Below are 22737 nucleotides of genomic sequence, written 5' to 3'. Positions count from 1 at the left end.
GACATTTTGATGAGTGCCAGGAAGAAGCGGCTCCGAAAGTCCCGAGGGTGAAGGAGGCTGTGCTTTCGTCTGAGGACCTCTTGTGCCACCTCTCCAACCCTGGCCACAGCCCTCTCTTCTGCAGACTCGCCTTTGGAACTGGTGCTCTGAAGGATGTAGGTGAGACCTGCTAGGATGACCCTGTGTGGGCTCTGTTCCTCATACACAGTGGCTCCTTAGGAACCCTATCTGTGCTCAGACACCTGTTGCCTCTGACTGGCTTCGGGGTCTGAAGTGACAGCTGCTAGCAAACATCCGGGTGGCTTGGTTTGTGCTTGATTAGAGGAGGAGGTTTTCAAAGGGAAAGGAGAGTAATTTCAAATTCTGGAGAGGCAGGACATAGTCTTAAAGATAACTGCCAGGGCCCTGCTGTAGACATGTCTGACCTGAAACACCTCAGAATGGGACTGTTTTGGAGTCCCATTTAGACTAGACTGTATGAGGCAGGCTGGGAAGGGATGAAGGTAACACATGGGTAGGGACTAAACTGGTTTGAATGCTGTCTACATAAGAACAGGAGCTCTGGACGTGGAGGCAGGCCTGTGTCCTCCACGTATGTGAAGGTCTCTAGCCGCGAGGTCCAGGGCAGAGTCTCTCTCGAGTGCCAGGAGGAAGCAGCCGACTACTCTGATCAGGGCCCCGGAGCTGTGAGCCAGTCTACTGGGGGAGCTCACAGAGTGACCCCACTTATTACCATGGCCACATGGTTTCCATCTCCATAGCTCACAGGGGTTCAGCTGGCAGCTTCTGCTGGCCTGAATATGTCAAGAGTTCTTTCCGAGACCACAGACAGTCAGGCCTGGAGCCCATGGGTCTTCAGAAGGCTCTGCTACAGACCGCCTCCTGAAGGGACAGTGGGATTGACACCCACCGCCGTCCTAATGAGAGGGATGGGTGTGAACATGGTGGCTGCCTGTGAGCCACGGGCTGTTCTGCTTGGCCTGGGAGAGGCTAAAGGATGGGGCTATCTCCCGGCACCTTCCCCTTTCCCTCTTTGGATTCTGAATGGCATGTATGTTGCCTTGGTCCCCAGAAGCTCAGTAGGGCTTAGTGTATGATTTGCCCACGAGATTCTCAGAGAGGCAGCCATGCAACTTAGCAGAAGCTGTTCCATTGTTTCTGGGAGAGATTAGTCAAATGCACCTCCACTTCCTGCTTGCTGACCTCTGGGTACCAGGGGAGCATGCTTACATGAACCCAGGAAGAAGCCCCCTCCTGACGAGAGATGCAGTCATGGCCGCACCCCAGCTGAATCTACAGTTCCTGTGTGTGCTAGCCAGTGCCAGGCGCTTGGTTTATGGCACCCATGCTGGGTCATGTGCTCACAGTTTTCTGTTTCTGTGACAAAACATCCAAGAAAAATCAACTTATGGGAAGAGAGGCTTGTTCCAGCTCACAGTTCCATGGTCGTATGCCTGCACTGACTCTGGGCTGTGATAGGGCTGAATGTGAGGCGCTCACACCATGGCACGAGGAGAGGAAGGTGCCAAGAGAAAACACCCTCAAGGGCTTCCCCGCCAGCCGTTTCTATCAGGTAAGTCCTCCTGCCTCCCAGGGCCATCAGTAGGGGAGCAAGGCTTCAGCAGTAACCTTCGGAGATAGTTAAGATCGAGAGCATGGCCTGTCTGGATCCTGTCTCTAATGCCCTGCACGTGGCAGCATAGGATGTGCCCAGATCCAGGCGCCTCTTCTCTGGCCCCTGACAGGGAAGTGGCTCCAGTGATCTCTGCCGGTCCAGCACATGGTACCTGGGAGGGAGAGGGGAGAGGAGCCATGTTCCTCTTTGAGACTGGCCTGCAGGAGTGTTTTTCACTCCTTTCTCCTGGCATTGGCTACAGGCCCTGGTCCTGGGCAAGACAAGGGCTGGCCCCCTTGGGGAGCCCTGAAACACCCACGTCAGATGCTGCCTGTTTGACTCACTCTCTGCACTGTGGGTGAAAAGAGCCCAACCTCTGAGCCACCATCTGAGTTTGGATCCATGTGTACAGCTGTTTGCTCTTAACTCTCCCATTATTTGAGTTCACAGCACAGTGACATCATTAGGTGTCTGGGCATTCTTCCCCAAGATGCCGGGAACATTCATCTTCAAGCTCAAAGGCCAGAAGCCGATGAAGGGAGAAGAGACACCTATCTGAGATCCAACCAACCTCAGGAAAGCTGGGGCGAGTTTTCTGAGTCGTCCAGAGGAGACTGGGCAGCAGGATGAGGCCTGAACTCCTGCACAGTGGGCACTGGGAGGGCCCTCACTGCAGCAAGTGCTCTCCTGGCAGATGAGAGGGATCCACGGCGCTCTGCTCACAGCTGCCAGCGGCCTCCGTGTGCGGGACCTGCCCTGGGCTCTGGGTTGGATTGTCTTCGAGTCAGAGCCATTGAACTGGACAGCTGGGGCTGCAACCCTGGGCCTGCTGTCATCAACGCCAGCTTGGCGACCATCAGGATGTGGCCTGCAGGAGCCTCAGGACCCTTGGTGGGGAGCAGACGCTGGGGAGTGGTGAGGAAGGCGGTTAACATAACAAAGGCCCCCAATGCAGAATCCCTGCCCAGTGGGTTTGGGACTGGCAGATGCTCTTAACTCAGACCTTCTCCAACCCCCCCCCCCAGCCCTTGACAGTGTTCTCAGCCTTAGTGCGAGGTCCTTCTCTGTCTGCATGAATGCACTTGGAGCAGATGCTAGAAAATGGGAGTGAAACGCACCCTTTTTGTCGCTGCTTCTCCTTTTATGTGAGGACCATGTGTGGCGTGAGGCCTGGAACTGCAGGGAAAGTGTTAATTGTGCTGAAGCCTGATGGGGAGCTGAAGTTCAAACTCCACCCAGAGCCTGCTGCTCCTTTGTTTTAGGAGATTAAGAGTTAGGAAGCAGGAAATGACACCGTATCCACATGTGCACACACACGGGCACACAGCTACACACTTACATAGACAGATGTGCAAATGCATGCATAACATAGACCCAGTGTTCAAGTCTAGCACAAACACCTCCTCATCCACGTGCACACCTGCACATGCACACACTTGCACAGGCGTGCACGGGCAGACATGTGGACACAGTGCTTGTGCCAGGAGTTCCACACCGCGCACATCAGTGTCCACAGGACAGTGGTGCCGGCTTTTAGGATGTGCATTTGATAGAGACAGACGCCAGGACACAAGCTCAGGCCTTCCCGGGCCAAGCCGTGGGGGAGTGAATCCTGCTTGCTCCTCTGAGCAGACAGGCAGTTCCATTACCTGTGCGGCATAGAAAGACCTGTGTGTCCTTTCTGGGAATAAGCAAAGAAGCTGGGACTTGGATTCCAGTGGAAACACGATGCCAGAGGTGAAAAGAACATAAATCAACATGAGTGAACCTCAACAGCGTAGAGCAGACAGGACGACGAAGGGGGTGTGCCAGCATTTAGGAAGGTAGAGCGTTGTTCCTGAGTATGCCAGGCCTCCATACACAGGCTGAGTAGAGCTTTGGGCCCTCTTCATTCTAGGCCCAAATCAAGAGGTTAGAGGTGTGTTGAGCTGTCACAGAGCCTGGGTGTACCCAAGCCACAAAGCTGGAAATAATATAGTATTGCTGTCTCCCAAGCTGCTTATTAGACTGCAAGTAGCCATGGGCCCGTCAGAAATGTGTGGACAGAGTGCAACGACTGTTGTTATCTAGGGAAGGTCAGGGGAATGCCTGGTGTCCTGTGCTTACAAAGGCCAGAGGCCTATGCAGCGCCCTGGGAAACCATCCCAATAGCCGAAGCCTACAGAGTTACCTTCTTGGTGCAGGTATGGCTGCCGGAGTGTTTCCACGCAGCCAGGGCTTTCATCCTGGAGCTCAGAGTAGTCGGACACTGCATCTGAGCCTCATTGTGTCACAGAGCTGCTCCCTGCAGGCAGTCACAGGCCCTGAGGTTGGCCATATGATAGGTTGGTCCTGTCCATGACAATTTGGAATGCTGAGTATAAGGCTATGGCACTTGGTCTTTGCAGGGTGATTTTGGACACTCTGGACTATGGATAAGCATCCAGCCCTTGAATTAAGTGTGGATGACACCGCAGTTTCTGAGCTGCTATTTTCATGCTGCAGCTTCCCTGGTCTAATTTAGAAAAGCTATCAAGTTTAAGGACTGTCTTAACTTTACAGAGAAGAGACATATGGGACATGAAGAAAGCCTTTCTTTCTCGCTGCCTGAAAGAACACCTCCCAGCCCTGAAGACCAAAGGAATCAAGAATGAACACACATACATACCCATCCGTCTACTCAACTATCCACTGGCATGTTTAGCCACCCATGTGCATATCTATCTGTCCTCCGTCTATCCACCTACCATCTACTCATCAGTTGGCTTGCCAACCCATCTGTCCTCTCTTCACCCATCTCTTCATCCATAAAACATATCCATCCACATATCCACGTAACCACACATGCATCCAGTCATGTGTTCACTGGCTATCCAACAAAGAGAGACCGAGAATGGCTTGGGGGTACACCCTGGCAGGCTGTCCCTGACTGGCCTGACTCCAGTATTTGTGACCGTTCAACCTGAAAGGCTAAGAAGACCAGAGCCCATTTGTTTTCTTGTCCCAGTAATAACAAAACCAAAGCCAGCAAGAGTCACATGATTAGTTTGGAGTCATTGATGACAAAGTCAAGTGTTCTGAAACTTCACGGCTATCCCCTTAGCACGTCATTTCTGGTCTGTATTCCACGTAGGATCAGATGAGGATTCATAAACATTTATGAAGTGAAGACCAACAGGCTTCCCACACTTCCCAAACAATTGCTTCATGCCCCGTGCTCTCAAGTGTTACTTCCTGCCATTTAAGCTGCCTGTAGTCAACCTCAGCACACATATTAAATAAAATTACAGCATTAAGTCATTGGTCATGAACTGTGCAGTGTTCCAGAAGCGCGATGACGCCTGCACTGCCTACCCGAGATGTGGCTGGGCTGTTTGTCCAGTGTGTTCGGGCTGGATATGCTACCTGCCCATCAGTTACCTAGAGACCATCTCAGCCATCAAACCCACTGCTTCTGTATCCAAGGCTTGTACTGAAGTCACCCTCATTGCACTTAACTGTGATCACAAAGCACAGGAGGTCACAGTGCTAGCAATCCAGATGGGCCAAAGAGAATCCAAACACTTCCTTCAAGTGAAATGAATGGAGAAAGCTTTCAACTTAAAAAAAAAAAAATGTATGCTCAAAAAGATTGAGCCAGTAAGGACTTTGGCAGAACAGAACCCTCTGTGCATAAAATTGTGAAGAAACAAAAAGAACTTTGGGTTTATCTTGCTGACACACTTCAGATGATGAAAATAATTCTACCTAGTTTGTGTGCTGTGCGCTTGGTTCCGGTGAGGACAGGAAGCGACAGGCTTGTGCTAGTGGACATTGTTGGAGACCTTCAGTCCCGGAACACACAATCGCCGGGTCACAATCATTCGGTAGATTTTAAAACAAGTTTAAGAAACTAAAGCTTTGATTTCCCTCTTGATTTTAAGGCGTTTTTGTTTTTGTTCCTTTGTTAAGACAAAGTGTTGAGATGCCTAGATTGGCCTTGAACTTCCCCTGCAGCCAATGAGAACTCCTGTCTGTCATGCCTTTACCTTAGCAGGGCTGAGTGAGCATACCAGTTTATACCGGGATAAATTTCAAACCTAAGGCTTGGAATTTTTTTTGTCAAGAGTGCTAGGCAAACTCTATCAATTGAGTTTCCTTGTCACCACGCCCCTCAAGGACAGTGTTTATTTGAGATCTCAAGCTTTCTCTACAAATGCACCTTGGTGGGCCCCAAGTGTGTGACTCGGTGCTTGCTGAGCCTCCCAGCGTGGGTCAGGACACGCAGAGAGCTCTCAGAGGGCTCGGACAGCCAGGAGCACAGAGGACAGAGTTTGCAGACTGAAAACCTTGCCTGACTTTTCCCACTAAGTAGAGCCTCTACTTAGTCCAGTGAAAGGTGCGCTGCTGACACCCAGAAGAAGATCATGACCTGTGTGTGTGTGTGGGGGGGCTTTTCTCAGAAGAGGACCCAGAGAGAAAAGACAAGGCTACTCAGGTTTCCTTCCAGGAGCTAGCAATCATCTGCACCTGTCCTAGGAGAACCATGAAGCTTCCTGGGGCGATTTCAGCTCTACCTTAAATTCATCAGTGCTACAGAGCATGGTGTGGCTTCTCGTGACCCAGGCCTGGGCTCTGAGATGTTACAATACCCCCTTGGTTTCCAGTGATGATGGGTGGGGGTCCAGAGGAGGAGAGGCAATGTGGGAAATCACTGGGTGCACATCCTCTTGCAGGGCGGGGCTTAGAGTGTGACCCAGTGAGCTTCCATGGACAGACACATCATGCTCCTTCTGGGCAGCTCTTGACTCAGCGCTTGGCACGCCCATTGGAGACACTGAGCTTTGAATCGGGGTGGTCGTGTGGTCTGTCCAGAGCTCTCAGGGAGTCTGGGGGCAAGTTGGGGCAAGAGTAACTTTACAGTGGGAAGCAAGGGTACCACTGAGAGCTTCTTCCCCCCAGGCTTCTGCTTACGGCAGGAAACGGAAATGCACAGAGACCACTTCGTTGAGCCTTGCTGAAAAGGTCGCACATCCTCATTCTGATGTGACATAGATGGAGAATTTCCATTCAGAACCCAGTATTAGAAAATAAGTCAATGCTAAGTGCTTTCTCACCCAGGGTCTGAATTCAGGAAAGCATGTGACTCCAGACACAGGTATTTGCAAAGCCTTCCAATTTGTCTGTTTTCCCATCTCTTCTTCACATCTTCCCCCCCTGCCCCCCCCAAACTTATCCCTTAAGTCCTGGTAAATTCCTGGCAACTCACAGAAGATTAAGGCACCCTAATTTCAGAATCCTGCCAAGTTCAGAAGAGATGTGTAAGTGTGACCCCTAGTGGCTGCTGCGGAGCCAGCAATGCAGGTGCAGGCCCAACCCAAAGCCTTCCTGCTGCACCTGAAATAAAGAGCTCAGCGCACTTTCTGACTCCTAGACCGGGTCTGCAGCGCACTTCAAAAGTTATCTGCAAAATGACCGGCTAACATTCTTTTGGAGCAGGCTCAGGATGGACAGTCTCCCTGAAAAATCCACGTAGCTCACCATCCATGCTGGTACTCCTTTCCTGAGCGTACAGAAAGTCCTTTCTACTCCCTACTACCATGAGAAAATGCCTGGCAGTCATGAGGCATCTTTTGCGTGGACTTGCGTGAAGCCAGTGGCTGAAGACAAATGCAGCCTTCTGTCAATGTTCAATTCTGAATGTCTAGAGGACAAACACACACTGGAGATCCTGGGGCAGCACCATCCCCAGAGAGGGGTGTGAGGTGGCTGTGGCTGGCTCCCGGGATGTCCGTGTCTGTCGCAAACCAGCCCTCTCCTGGGGAAATGTGGGTGGATATCAACGGCACATTTGCGCCAATTGTTGAAAAGCTCCCTTATAGGCAAAGGACCCAAGTAGACAGTTTCCAGAGGGGGGGCCACAGTGCCAGGCAGATGTGCCCAGAGGTGTGGGCATGTGTCAGCCACAGACCCAACTGCATGACCAGCCATGTGGAACGATCGAGGCTGGGCTGGAGGGATGCATGCTCTGGGGTGCAACTGACTTCCCCCCACTTCTCAGAACAAAGGTGCTTTCTAGGAGGAAAAAGAAATCTTGGGCTTGTGCCAATGTGCCCTGGGAGGGATGGTGCCTTGGCTGGGAGCTGGGAGCCACTAAAACTAAGGAGATTAGAAGTGCCAGCTATGTCCGGGAGAGTGGACTCCGGGAGAATGTCCTTTGCCCTGGTGGACCTGGGTGGCCCACACCCCATACTGAACATGATGCCGTGGTCGGTGGAAACGTTGGGCGTGCACACCACCAGCTTGGCTTCTCTCATGGCTCCTCTGGTCTCTTCTCAGCTGCCCTTTACCCACAGAGGGACAGACATCTCTGGAGCCAATGTCACAGTAGTCAGCTCAGTGCAGGGTAGCAGGTGGGCTGCAAGGAAAGAACTGGGCTTTGCTGGACACGGAGCCAGAACCTGGCTGCATACGTCATGAGGCTGATGGTGTCTTCTTTGCCACTTTCAGGTTCCCACCTTTCCAGCCTTCCTTCCTCAGCCCCAAAGAGCTGTGGAGGAGATTTCACTCTAGAAACCTCCATCTGACTCCAGAAACCACATCCTCAACACTCTTCCATAACGGCCCATGCTCTCTCTGCCTGGACCAGGGGCGGGGAGACCAGCGGGTGGATAGAAAGTCAGGAATGGAGTTGTGAAACATGTACTTACAGCCACAGCCTACCCCACAATGCTGCCGACCTTGAGAAATCCGCTCAGTGGCAGTAGAGGACGAACCTGATGGATAAGGCCACCTGCCGTTCTCTGACTGATGCCCTACTCCTCTACCGGGGACTTGGCCAGGGCCACAGCAAGCCATTCCTCCTATGAATGTGTCAAGTTAAGAGAGGCCAGGTCCCAGTCCCCAAGGGTTGTCCCCGGGAGCTGAGGTCCAGGGAGACCCATAGGTGGGCTTTTGTAGTAGTGAGTCTGCTCATGGCAAAAGGGCTGGGACTCCTTCAGGGGCCGAGAGGATCAGTGTGCTCCCTGTGCACCACCACTCCCTCGCCCCAGCTGTTCACATGCTTCTTTCTGAATGCCTGTTGACCTTGAGGGGAAAGCACAGCCTCAAGCAAGCATCACCAGCTCCTGCATGTATCCTAACACACAGGCCCTCAGTGCACATGCGCACATGCACACACGGTCACATCCGGCAGCCACCATCTTTCCTTTTCAGAATCATACATATTTCATAAAGCTTCATGCAGAGTGTCTTCTGATTTATGATAATTGTCAACAAAAGCAAAAAACACAGGCAATTTTAACCCTGCAGTAGCTAGGAGTTAGCTGGCATGAAATCGCGCTATTGTTTTTCCTTTCCTTTACAGTGGGGAGGAAGCCCCGAAACACTCCATCACACCAACCTCTGGCGGTGCACATGCAGAGAGGGTATTGTCACCCTAATTGTGGTGCCGTGTGTGCACCAGGTTGGATCCATACAGAATATTGCCTGGGCAGCCCATGAGCTAAGGCCTGGAGGACTTTGACTAAGACTAATTTCCATATCAAACCCAATTTAGATGAAACGTCTTGGATAAAAAAGAAAAAAAAAACAGTGCATCAATAGCCCGTTGATTAGATTTTCATCTCTCGAGCAGACAAATATGAATATTTATTACCACAAATGCAGATTTTTCTCTTTCTATTGCTCCGATCTTGAATATTATCCATTACTAATTTTTATGAAAATTTGGGCAACATAATGTTTTCACATAAACTGACAGTTCTTGAGATAACCCTGTTATTGTCTGGTTGAAAGTGACAGCTTCCGCTCATTCATGTGTTAACGAGGGATTAAATATTGTTTTTTCATCCCCATAATCTAAGATGGACTGGAAATTAAAAATTGAACATTGTATATTAGCAGAGCTTTGAGGACCAGAATTTGTTTGCATTCACTTAGGGGAGATCTGGAAATTAGCAGCTTAATGATCAGTTCCTCTTCTGTCGCTGCGGAGGGCGGCCTCACAAAGCACTGCTGACATTTCTCAAATAAATTCATTACTCTCCCTGAAGCACCCAAACGAAGAGACACCCTCTAGCTAATAGACCACAAGGAACAAGACAACCTTGGTCAAAAAAGTAAAATCACAACACACTTCTTGCTGCCCTTATGTCAAGATTATTCCCAGCCCGTTCTCCGCCAGGACAAACTGGCTGCTGCAGGGGGTGTCCTAGATTACACCATGGCCATCCCGCTGGGGGGAGGCAGGGGTGTGGTCACATGTCTCCAACAGAGGGTCCTGGCCACATATTGCTACCTGTCCCTGCTGCTGGAAGGCCTTCACGGCAGTGCGATGCCATTGGCAGCCACACCTCATGAGGGGCACTGTGATATGGCTTTCTCCTACTGTAGATGCACGGCCATGATGGAAATGTGGAGCCCATGGGATTTGGGATAAAAAAAAATCATTGTAGTTTTAAAATACAAACTAAACTCCACTGATCCATCTACCAACCCACCCACCTATTTATCCATCGATTTGTCCATCCTTCTAATTATCCAAGTATCTACCCATGGATCCATTGATCCATCTACCCATCACCCACCAACTCATCTAATCAGCTAGCTACACTTACCCACCCACCCACTCACTCACCTACCTTCCCAAGCACTCACCTGTTCATTTACTTATTCGTCCATCCATCATCCATCAATTTCTGTCTATCCAGAAACCAACCCTATTCACCCATATTTCCACCTCCCCACTCATTTATTCACCTGTTCACCCACCAGCCAGGCATTCACCCACCTGTCAGTCTACTTGTTCCTTCATCACTGCAGCCACTCAACTACTTGTCCATCCATCCCCCTGCTATCTCTGCATCTACTCACTGAAATAGCCGGGCATCTCTCACCCATCTATCCATCTACCTACCCCATCCACCTATACACTCACACACCAACCCATCCACTCACCCCAAAATCATCTCTTCATCCATCTATTTGTCTACCCATCTATCTCTCTACCTACCTACCAACCTACTACCAGCTGTGGTGTTTTGAATAGATATGGCTCCCATAGATACATGTGTTCAAATGCTTGGCTCACAGCGAGTGGCACTATTAGGAAGAGTGGCCTTGTTGGAGGAAGTGTACCACTGTGGAGGTAGCCTTTGAGGTCATATGTGTGTGTGTGTGTGCGTGTGCGTGTTTGTGTGTGCATGTGCTCAGTTATACCCAGTATGGTAGCAGTCTCCTTCTGCTGCCTGCGGATCAAGATATAGACCTCTTAGCTCCTTCCCCAGCACCATGTCTGCCTGCACACTGCCATGCTTCTCACTATGATGATGTGGACTAAAACTCTGAAACTCTATGACTTTTCCTCTACCATATCAAGGAATAAATTAAAACACAAGAAATATTACCGGCCCCAGTGAAATGTTTTTTTATGTAAGAGTTGCTTTGTTCCTGCTGGCTCTTCACATCAATAAAGCCTAACTAAGACACCATCTAATCATCTATGCACCCACCCACCCATCCACCCACCCATCCATCCATTCACCCATCCATCTACCCACACAACCATCCATCCATCCATCCATCCATCCATCCATCCATCCATCCACCCACCGATCCATCCATCCATCCATCCATCCATCCATCCATCCATCCATCCAAACACCTATCTATTCATCCACCCATCCATCTATCCATCTATCCATCCATCCATCCATCCATCCATCCATCCATCCACCCCCCCCATCAATTCACCTAGCCTCCCTAATTTCCTTGGTAACATTTCTTGTGTTTTAATTTATTCTTTGATATGGTAGAGGAAAGCCATAGACCTAGTTCTCAGACACTAACTTGCCCAAGCACTATCATTTGGAAGAATTAGACAAAAGACATTGTTGGTTTAGGTGTGACTGGGGTCAGTACGATGACCGAATCATGTTCCTCTAAAACTTGTATGTTATCTCTGACCTGAAGGCCTCTCAGAATGTATTTGGAGAGAGGGTCTTATAAAGGGCATTAGGTAAATGAGGTGGGCTCTTATTAATGGGACTAGTGTCTTTATAAGAAGGGGTTAGGACACTTACATCTAAAGGGACAGCCATTTGAAGACATGGGGAAGATGTCATCTGTAAGGAAAAAGAGAGGCCTCAGGGGACCTGTGGGAACCTCTGTGCCTCAGACTTAGATTTTAGCCTTGGGGTTGGGCTAGAGTGAGTCTGCTGCTTAAGCCACAACCAGTGTACAGGGCTGAAACTGTCAATGGTTGTAGCTGTCCTGGGTAAGGTAGGTGAGAAAGATGCTAAAACACTTCACCCACAGATTTCTGATAGTTTCTAGTAAATGTGAGAAGCACATGATTTCAATTCATTGTAGTTTTAAATTTTATTGTGTTATAAATAATTAGGCTTTATTTTGGCATCTTCAAAGAGAACCTGTTTTTATCGTTTCTCCTCCATTTTCTTGTTTCTTTCCTTCCGTTGGGACTTCCTACTCTTGTAGCTTCCTTTCTATTTTGTCTTAATTATTATTAACCACACTGAGGTTCTACTTTCTAACACTGTGGAAGTAGCTTTCTGCTGGGAGACTCCATCCCCGCTGAGGTACTCTGCTTAGCATCCCTGGGACTTTGGTACCCAGGAAACAGTGCTGGGTGGCTGGGAGACCTTTCAGTTGCAGGCAACCCTGAGGACAGGCAAGCACATTCATAGCTGAGCAGGAAGGATGGGGTGGGAGAGCAGTTGATAGGGGCACACGGAATAGCAAGGCTTATTAATAAGTTCCTGTCTTCTGTACCGATCTCCATGAGGGTAGAGTCTGCTGGAATTAGCATTCAGGGAGCTGACGTGAGTGGCCACACTGGGCCCCAGTGTCCTAGCACAACCGTGTATAGGGACAGGTCCTGCTGCATCGCGGGGCTTTCTTGTCTTTATTTTCTAAACACAGTCAGGAGTTTTCAGGTTTTTTTTTTTCTGTGCCCTCTAGACTGTGCTCCTCTTGGCAGGCCACAGCAGCTAGGTGAAGACTGATGTGTGTTTACATCGGATGCAGTGTCTGTGGCTTGCTAGGGGCAGAGGTAGCAAGCATATGCCAGACCCCGGTCCCAGATGACTTCCGAGCAGGGTTCTCTTCTCCGCGGCAGCTGCTGCTAAGGTGCAGAAGTTGATGAGGAGTGTCTGGGGAGGCACACGCCTGCCTGGCTGCTGGAGAGCATGTACCACTTTACAGGTGGACCCTCAAGTGGGCACAGCCCCTTACTGGGCAAGAGGGCCTCCTTACCAGTGTGCAGTGGATAGATGATGTGAGTGGGCAGTGTTCGTGGGTGATACAGGAGACTGAGCGCTTGCCTTCGATCCAGACCTCAGCTCGTTAAATGAAAATCAACTTCTGCTCCCAAGCTCACAGGCCCCTCCAACCCACAGGAGCCTGGAACCATCATTCCCGGGAGGACACCAGCCAGGGTGACCTCTGCTCCTCAAGGGGAGAAAGCCAAAAGATGTCAGAAGACAGTAAGTCACATCATGCCGTTGAAGGATACATTATGCATTTTTTATAAAACACACGAAAATGCTAGGGAAGAACAAGGAGTAGGTGGGCAGCCACCATCCAGGCGACTTACTTCATTTTACGTGACTATTTACCTTGATATTGGATAAAAATTGAATCCGTTACCATGGCAACTGCTGCATCATATGGTTGCTCTGTGCCTCGGAGTCACAGGGGAGCGTGAAAGGCCCACGTGACCTGGGGCTGGTGCTCTCGGTGGTGGTGAAGGAGAGAAAGGTGCTCACAGTGAGCTTGTGCTGGCCCATTCAGTAAGTGCAGTTAGTTGCGCGGGACGCATGCTGAGTGGGGAGGGAGGGCTGGAGGTGAAGTGCTGGGTCCTCAGGTGTGTCAAGCCAGAGCTGAGTGTCAGAAGCAGAGCTGAGCCCAGGAGGGGGCTGTGGGGAAACTCCGCTTCTGTCTAGTCTGCTCCCTGCTCATGGGGGCCGTGGAGGGGTTGAACATAGAAAAGCGAGGTGGGGCCCCAGATAGTTAATGCAATTTCATGCAGATTTTCCTTTTCAAACACAAATTAGGAGTACTGAAGAGTCAACAGTCTTTTCTCAGGCCTATGCACTTGTGCATTTAAGAGAAAAAAATCTGTTTCCTTTGTCAAGAAATGCAGATTAGAATAAAATGAGGTGAGAGTGTGTGGAATGGTAATGGGGACTGCTGCAGGGGCTGAACAAGAAGCCCCTGAGCCCCTAGCCAGGAGGGCAGCTCGGCTCCCTCACTGTCCCCAGCCCTAGCCAGGGCCCAGCCTCTGTCCCAAAGCCAGAAACGGGACGGCTCGGCGGGGAGGTGGAAAGGCTTCTATGGGGCTTTCCTACAGTGTCCTGGGGAATGAGGTGCACCTTGTGGTTCTCACAGGTTGTGGTCCCGAGGGCACAGCACTCTGTAGCACGCTGTTCTTAGACGATACATGGGCTGCTGGAGGGCCCAAGCCATGAAGGAGCCACACAGTCCCACGGGGTCTCCAGGCAGGTGGTCGGGCACGACAGCACCAGCCATACCCCAGTTCCTGGTCCTCACTGAGACACCCGCCACACCTCCTCCTTTCTTCACACACCCTTGAACACACGGCCGCTTCCTAGAGCTGCACTGAGGATGGCCACCCAAGGAAACGCACCGGTTCCGCTGCCTGGAAACGGAAGCTGGGAGTTTGGCTCACAGAGTCAAAAAGAACAAAAGGACCAGAGGGCACCACAGACTGTTGCCACAGTGGCACTGCTGGCAGTGGCACAGGACATGGCTGAGTCGCCGTCACCCAGGCACACCACGTTCCAGCCAAGTCGCTCACTTCTGGAGAACTGTTGCTCCAATGGTCACAGTGCACAAACAAGGAACCACGGGCTAGGTCAGGGGCCTGCACACTGGGTCTGAGCCCGGAATCTAGGAAGGCAGGCGAGACCCCTGCTCTCACACAGGTCCACCAGGAGCAGGCTTGCAGAAGCCCCCCCTTCTGTGCACAGGCTCACTGCCCACGCCTGTCTCCTCTATGCACCCAGCTTCCGGGAAGGGTCCCCCCACATTCCACCCAAGATGGGCTGCACAAGCACCGCCTCATCACAGGCCTGCCTCCGCCAACCACACCCACTGCTTCTCCTCTGTGATGCTGGGGTGCATCCCTCACCTCAGGGTGGCTCACACTGCCTACTGTGCCCTCTCCAGGAACAACACACCCCGCAGGGTCGTCACAGACACGTTGTGGCCAAGGACCCCAAAGTCACAGTGCACCAGAGGCGGTGGGGACCCAGCTGAGCTCACCATCAGCCTGTTCATATCAGTGTGGACATGCGGCCACTTAGCAGAGTCGTGTGCCTTCTCTATTTAGATGGTACAGCGCGGTGCTAATGTCCCAGAGCTGTTCACCCATGCCACACAGAATTGGCCTCCTGGCTGTATGTCCTATAGTTATATACACGGACCCCAGGCTCCCTGCTGGCTGAGAGTTGTGTGGGGATTCTCTGGTCTAGCCGACAGCATCTTGAATCTGTGGTGATTTCAAAGGAAGAGGCCAAAAGACACTGAAGAACAAACAGCCTCTAACCTCACTGCAGGATGGCTGGTCTGTGTGCACCAGTGTGCCTACACATGCGTGTACATATATGTAAAGCACCTTACATGTATGTAAAGTACCAATGTGTTTACATGTGTGTACAGCCACCTGAAAGGCAGCGTTTTCTTAGTGATTTCAGGAATCACAGAATCCCATTGATTTATTACAGTATAATTATTTTGTACTTTAAGTTTCTTCCTCTTTCCTTCTAGCTCTTTCCTCTTTATAAAATAAAGCCTCTTATTCCTTTAATTTCTATACTCGGTGACCGGCTTCCTTATATTAACATTGCCATCCAAAGTCTGAACCAAAGGATCAAGGTTCATGTTTTTGGCACAGAGGCCCCTGACACTCCATGGCTCTGCCAACTGGTTTCGCCCAAATATTCTCTCAGGATCCAAGCTCCTCCTAGCTGTCTAGGGTCACTGGGCTGGGAATGTTTGTTTGTTTGTTTGTTATTGTACGTATGAGTTTACATCATGGGCACATGCCACAATACATACTTGGAGGTCTGGGGACAATCAGCTCTCTATTTCCACCATGTAGAACATGGTGACTGAATTCTTAGCATCAAGTGCCTCCACCCACTGAGCCTCCTGGCCAGCTCTGGGATGCGATTTTGATGAAAGAAGCTTAAACCTCCAACACCTTCTTCAGCAGTGTGCTAAGGTGGAGAAAAGAGGCTGCTTCCTCCATATCCCCTCCTCATACCTCTTGCTTCTCATTTGCAGCCATGGAGCCCCATGCGGGGTCTCAACCACAGTGAGCTTCATGAGAGTGACGTTTGCTTGTGGGACAGGAGTCCCAGTGCATGGATTTCTAGCGGACATTGAAGGTGGATGATTTGTAGATATACAGTCCGTTCTCTAAGCAAACTCTGCCCTGAAGCTAGGAGTAGCAGAGGCAGCAAGAGCGCAGAGCTGGTGACAGGGCTGGATGGCTGTGAAGAACAGTTGTTGAACCACCTCAACCCGGAAGACGCATGGAAAGTCTCAGGGAGGTTCCTGAAAACCCATTTTGGGCCTCAGCCACTCTGTGGGCGCGAGGCTTCTCTCCAGCAGGGGGCGCGCAGTTCCATGAGAGGAGCTCTGCCCAGTGGACTCTGGGGTCTCTGAGGTCACCCTGGAGATGCCGAGCCAGGTAGTCTGTCCTGTCTGCGGCGAAGCTTGGTCAGAGAAGCCTGGAAGCTCCGTTCCTGGCTGGAGCTGGAAGCAGGAGCCCCACTCCATCACGAGCAGGACCCGCGCCTGCCGGAAATTCTCTAGTTTCTTAGCACGTTCTGAGCTTTTCGTCGGGGCAATTATAATTGTCTCTGGGGGAAACACGACTTTCCTAACGTGAGTAATACATGAAAAGTTTTCAAGGTATCAGAAATTAGATTTTGAAATACATCAAAATACCACCCAACTCTTCTGAAATAGTGTGTGCACCACAGTCTCTTCATTTCTTTTAAATTTTGTTTTGAGATATTTCTATTTGGCTTAAAAGGTTTTAATTCTGCTGTCTGTCATCACACGTGTGAATTACAAGTGCCTAGAGCAGATATGTAAATGGCGTTAGATTTCCACAATCATACTCTGCTTTACATTCCAGAGTCAGGAATTAGAAGAATTAGAAATACACTTATAAAAATCATCAAAATCAGGCTAACTGAATGCAAGAATTAAGATTAGGAAAAAGATATGATTAAGTTTCTAAAAATTTTCTCAGCTTGAAACCTTTCCTCCCATTTTGCTGCTGTAAATGCTCTGGGCTGGTCAGGGCAGCTTCCAGCCTGGATCTGGGAAGGGAGGTACCAGCTGCACATATGCAGAGCTGGGCTTAAGGCCACGGCAGTGACGCCAGGCAACTCCAAAGGTTCAAAAGCAGCGGCTTTCGAAGCGGCTGCTGGGTGAGGCGAAAGGATCCCAAGATGGATGTCTGGACATGAGCTGTCTTCAGGAAGCACCGGGACAGAATGCTGGGATCCTCCAGGGGCCGCTGGCTTGGATCTCGGGAGCAAAGGTGACTCGCGGGGCAGAAAGGTGGGGCTGAAGTCAATGAGGAGGAGGCCTCTGGGGTTGGAGGGACACATCTGCCACGTGGAACAGGGTTCCTCACAGAACATACCGTTGAGGTTGGGGCTGCGGCCACAGGTTGGAGGGTCACGGGCACTTGGCTTTGAGTAGGAAGCTGCTGCAGGCTGACCAGGTGTCAACAAGGGTGGCAGAGGCCAGACAACAGTGAGAAATAGACTCTGGGGACATGGGTCTCAAAATTCCAAAGGGACAGGCTGTGGAGGGCAGGCTTAGCACGTTGAGAGGCAGGGCCCACAGCACATGTTTAGAGAAATGGTAAGCCCAGGTGACCACAGGTCTGTGTGTGTGTGTGTGTGTGTGTGTGTGAGAGAGAGAGAGAGAGAGAGAGAGAGAGAGAGAGAGAGAGAGAGAGACTGACTGGCTAGAGTCTCCAAGGCCCCTGGGAGTCTAGAACTGGCTCAGGTGCTAGTGTTTGTCTTGAGAGAACAAGAAGTTTTCTCCAGGAACTCCAGCTCCCTGGAGGGGAGAAGGAAGGGCGCCTATGCTCATCTGTCCCGCTTGTGGCTGTGTTTCAGTGCTCAGACCTCCTGAGGACACAGTAGACACTCAGCTCTGCCTTTTGAGTGATGTGTGAGTGGGCTACTGAGCTGGCGCAAGGTGGGCGCTCTCCTACCTCATGGCCACAGGAACTGCCTAAAATCTGCACACTGCTGACACCAGAACCAAAGGACGAAAGGAGGCTGTCCAGATGCCCAGGATCAGGAGGGATCAAAGCTTGGTCAAGGCCAGGAGCTGAGGCTACTGTTAGAGACCTGGTCCCTCTAAAGAGACCCAAGGGCACAGGACTCGGTTTTCATGCTCAGAGACAGCAATATGGCCGAGGAAGAGGCAGAAACGCTGAGGCTGGTAACCCTCGGAGTCTCTTCAACGGGGAACAGGGAGCAAGTGCCAGCCACCCCCAGCTGAGGGTGGGGAGAAGGATGAAACCAAGACTAGAGCCTTGTTCAAGGTGGGGAGCTCCGTGGGCATGGACAGAAGAGTAAAACTCTTTGCACAGAAATCTCATATAGAAGGCAGGCATGCAGCTTACACCTCTGCTGTCCGCTGAGGCTGACACCAGCCTCTGGTGTGGGAGGCTGAGACAGAAAGGCTGCTGAGATGGGCTAGCCTGAGCTACATAGTGAGACCCTCTCTCAAAAACAAAACAAACAAACTGAAAAACTCAAAACTAAGAGAGAAACTTATATAAAAAAAATCAGTATTTCCTTGCTTCAGATAAAGTCAAAATTAAACAAACATACATGAAAGATACACACACATATGTGTATGTATGTATATATATATGTGTGTGTGTGTGTGTGTGTGTGTGGTCACCATCAACCATACAAAAAGAACAAACCACCATGGAAGCAGTGAGGGCGTGACAAGCAGTGCCACAAGAACCTTAGATTTGAAGTGTGTAAGAGAATACAGGTAAAATTATAGAATTATTAGGCTTAAGATAATTAACAAGATAAAAAGGCAGAAATCACAAAAGGAATGCAGACAACCACAGGGAGACAGCAAATACCCATTTGAAAATAACACTAAGCAGTTTTTCACACTAAAGATGGGAAGGAAAGTGTAACCATAGTCACTAGCTGAGCTTCACAGCATGCTAGCGACAAAGGAAAGGGGACTTGCAGGTCACATGAGGAGAGGTCTCACAGTGTAGTGCTGGGAACCAAGTCAAGTCACACTTAGGGCAGTGAAAGATGGACTGGAAGGACACATGCACGTGAGCCGCATTCACACAATGCTAACTATGTCCAGGCATTTTATATCTGCCACCTCAGAAGACACAGTAAGGGTCTTTCGAGGTGGACACTGACTGACCTGTGCTACAGCTCAGGATATGGAGCCATGAGGTCAACGCTGGCTATTCTACAGTAGGATACGGAGCCATGAGGTCGACACTGACCATTCTACAGTAGGATATGGAGCCATGAGGTCGACAGTGACTACTCTACAGTAGGATACGGAGCCATGAGGTCAACACTGACCATTCTACAGTAGGATACGGAGCCATGAGGCTGACACTCGCCATTCTACAGTGGGATATGGAGTCATGAGGTCAACACTGACTAATCTACAGTTCAGAATGCAGAGCCTTGGGGCCAACACTGACCACCTGTGTGACATGGCACCACAATTTAAGAGAAAAAAACACACAGAAGCCATCACTGCAGGCTGGAGGAAGATACTTAGGATGAGCAACACACAGGTCCTAGGGGGAGAAAGCCTGCATCCCTTGCTACAAGGGCAGTGCTGGAGGCTATAGGCCGAGGTGGGCCAGGTGGACAGTTAAGACACAGCTTTGCAAGCTCTGTGCTCCTAGAGGAGCAGTTGTGTTCTGAGCAGCCTCTGTGGAGCCTGTCATCATGCTGGGGTGGGGTATGAAAGTGTGGGTCTCAGGGGGAAAGCCAAGCACTGCTTGGGAGGTGCTTGAGAGCCAGGCCTAGCTTGCTGAGTAGGGCTGGCCCACCTCCTCATCCTGATTGTCCTGGGACTGCTGGAGGCCACACCACAATAAGGGAGAGGGTATTCAGTATCCAAGTGCATGAGTCACACTGTTGTCCCTGTGCGAATCACGGACTTATCACCCACCTGTCGCCAGCTTCCCGAGTGGCTCACACACTCAATCCACAGCCTCTAGGATAATCTGAAACCAGGTCATCGCAATGACTGCAGCCTGACTCTGGGTTGCTCTCAATGGCTGGGTGCAACCATTGCTCCCACAGGAAGAGACTAAACTGGAAACACAGGCCAGCACATGAGCTGCCCCTACCTGGAGACACCTGGCAGTAACACGCAAGTGCCCACTGTCCAGTCTGCACACTGCACTGTTTCTCCCTGACACGGCCTCACTTAGATGTAGGTTGCTCTGGAAGCCCCAGGACATTTGGCTTCTTTCTTCCACTCCACTGGCTGCTAAAGAAAGAGCAAACAAGCAGAGGGCCCTCAGCTGTCACCTGGTCTGCTAATTCAGCACGGGCCACCCTGGCCTCAAGAACACACACAGAAGAGTGAGTGACATTTGTCAGGCTCTTAGAATGTCCTTTGAGAAGTTTCTCAGTTATAGACTCTCCCACACTCTGCTGCCAATAACTAAGATGCCCCAGGCACTCAAGCCCCCTTAAGAGCTACCTGGCAGCCCAGGCCTCTAAGAACAGTCACCAATTAAGCATCTCCTGGCTCCAGGAGCCAAAGACCTGGTGCAGAATGAGAGCTCCCCCAACGAAGCTGGGAGTCTCGGAGCGGCTGGGCCAGGACGAGGCACTCTACAGCAGGGAACACTTACAAACAAGCACTCCTTCCTACTTAATTACCTTTAATGGCAAGTGCTGTGAAATCTGAAATTTCAGACATGAGAGCACAGATTGGCTTTGGTCCACGCTGGCTTACGAGTGGCTCCATGCGGCTCCCAGGAGGAACCTCAGCCGCCGTTACACGCACACTTCATTACACTGTCACTCGGCCAAGAGAGTGGCCTCCAGCAAGCGCTGAGAGGATGTGCGTGTCTGATAGCAGGGAGGCGACAGCCGGACACTGAAGAGTGTGTTGGCATCCCGTGGCGGACACATGTGTAGCCTGTGGCTTCGTTTAAACACACATGTTTAAATAACAAAGACACTGGAGTCCCAAGGAAAGAATAATCTCCTGGAACTTGATTGTTCCCCATAATTTAGGTGTTTTAAGTCTTCATCTTTTTCTGGAGTTTCCCGCTTTGCTTAATTGTGACAGGTTTTTCTTTGGGAGGTACCAACATATGATTTCAAAAGCAATATACACAGTCACATTTGCCTACACCATTAGTGAGCATCAACACTGGGAAGACCGATTTCCTGCCAGCTGAGCCAACAAAACGTTACTCAGATTAACCACACAATGAACCAAACCTACGCTCCTGGATTCCACCAGCCAGCCAGCCTCACCAGAGGCCAGCACCACCAGAGGCCAGCACCACCAGAGGCCATCATTACCAGAGGCATCACCAGCAGAAGCCATCCTCACCAGAGGGCAGCCTCACTAGAGGCCATCATCACCAGAGGCCATCCTCACCAGAGGCCAGTACCAAAAGAGGCCAGCAGCACCAGTGGGCCAGCAGCACCAGAGGCCATCCTCAGCAGAGGCCAGCCTCACCAGAGGCCAGCACCACCAGTGGGCCAGCAGCACCAGAGGCCAGCAGCACCAGAGGCCAGCACTGTGACACCAAGCGGGAGGCATCATCATCCTTTTCGGAGACACACACTACTCACCGGCCTGATTCCACTTTGGAGGATCATCAGTCCAGATGTCTTCTCCAGCTGGTCTTTATTGTCAACTGTGAAGGGAAAAATCAGAAGACAGTCAGTATAGGGAAGGGTGGGGCGTTTGAGAGTGTTCCCTCTTGGCAAACTCCCCTGAAAAACGGCCTGATTTCATGGGGTGCTCTGTCAAGGGCCAGGTGGGACTGGATATGCGGAACCCTATGTCCCAGTCATTGGTCTGGCTCAGCCAAGCACCTCATGCACTTTCTGTCATCTTTGAAGTCATGCCATGTCAGGCAATCTCCAGTCACTGAGGATCTGATGGGAAATTTTACGTGAACACACTTGGAAAGCTGTAAGCTCTCATTTTAAAATGGTGTAATGTTCTATCTACATACATGTGCGTGCCCACTGAGAAATGACTTTTTGTTAGCTAGCATTGCATGCACTTGGAAAAAGCTGTCTGTCTGCTTACAAGACAGGAGCCATGAGTTATTTTATGCCCTTTTAATCCATGCCCTTCCAAAAGCATCCCGTGACAATTCTGTTTCAATGAAGGTCCACCCTCATCTGCTCCGGACTTCATGTGAGGAAGACTTTCAGAGAACAAATTCCATTTGATATCATGCCAGAAGAAATGAGCTTGGGAAACAATTAGCAGATGCAAGTGAAGTCTTAGCCATTGTAAGGCCGGGGCAGCAGACCCAGAGGCCCCCACTTCCCAGAAAGGGAGTGTGTCACAAAGCAGTTGACCTTGGCTTGTGATTCAGCAGAAGTATTCTTTTGGATAAATCTCCTGTCATTTTGGGGGAAAAAAAAACTAGGAAAAAAGAAAACCCAGATTCTTCCTGAAAACCCCATGGAAGCGGAGGGTGCTGAAATTGTGATTAATGCAAAGCGATAGAGCAAGAAAAGAGTAGTGTGCTCCTCTCCCCCTGTGGAACACCTGCACAGATCTCGGGTGATGAACTACATCTTTCAGAGGAATCCAAATGCTCTCCCAGTACAGCCTGCCCGGCTTCTCTACCTCCTGAGACTTTCGTTGTCTTCTTGTTTTTTATTTAAATTTATCATTTTTACTTTATTCACTATGACTTTTGTTGTCTTATAGAAAAAAATTTCCCCTTGAAGAAATGGGCATAAGTTTTTACACTAGTGCCCATTAGTGTAAAAACTAGCACTATTCTGAAAGTAAGATGGACATGAAGCCACCTTAAAGGGCTGGAGGATCTTAGGACTCCTTCGGGTGGGAGGGGCGCA

The 22737-nt window shown here is 50.4% G+C and overlaps 1 protein-coding gene across 5 annotated transcripts in view; it reads right to left on the bottom strand.

The window, feature by feature from the left end:
• The window catches only part of Ptprn2 (protein tyrosine phosphatase receptor type N2), a 695760-nt gene that overhangs the window by 215887 nt on the left and 457136 nt on the right, over nt 1-22737 (bottom strand). For all 5 annotated transcript variants that reach the window (XM_060388289.1, XM_060388288.1, XM_060388285.1 and 2 more), the window contains one exon: nt 21487-21551. In XM_060388289.1, the coding sequence (XP_060244272.1) occupies nt 21487-21551 (65 nt within the window). The remainder of the gene's footprint in view (nt 1-21486; nt 21552-22737) is intronic.

This window comes from Meriones unguiculatus, chromosome 7, assembly GCF_030254825.1.
Source record: "Meriones unguiculatus strain TT.TT164.6M chromosome 7, Bangor_MerUng_6.1, whole genome shotgun sequence".
NCBI classification, from domain to species: Eukaryota; Metazoa; Chordata; class Mammalia; order Rodentia; family Muridae; genus Meriones; species Meriones unguiculatus.
Note: the sequence above shows the minus strand (reverse complement) of the source record. Positions and strands in the feature narration are given on the sequence as shown.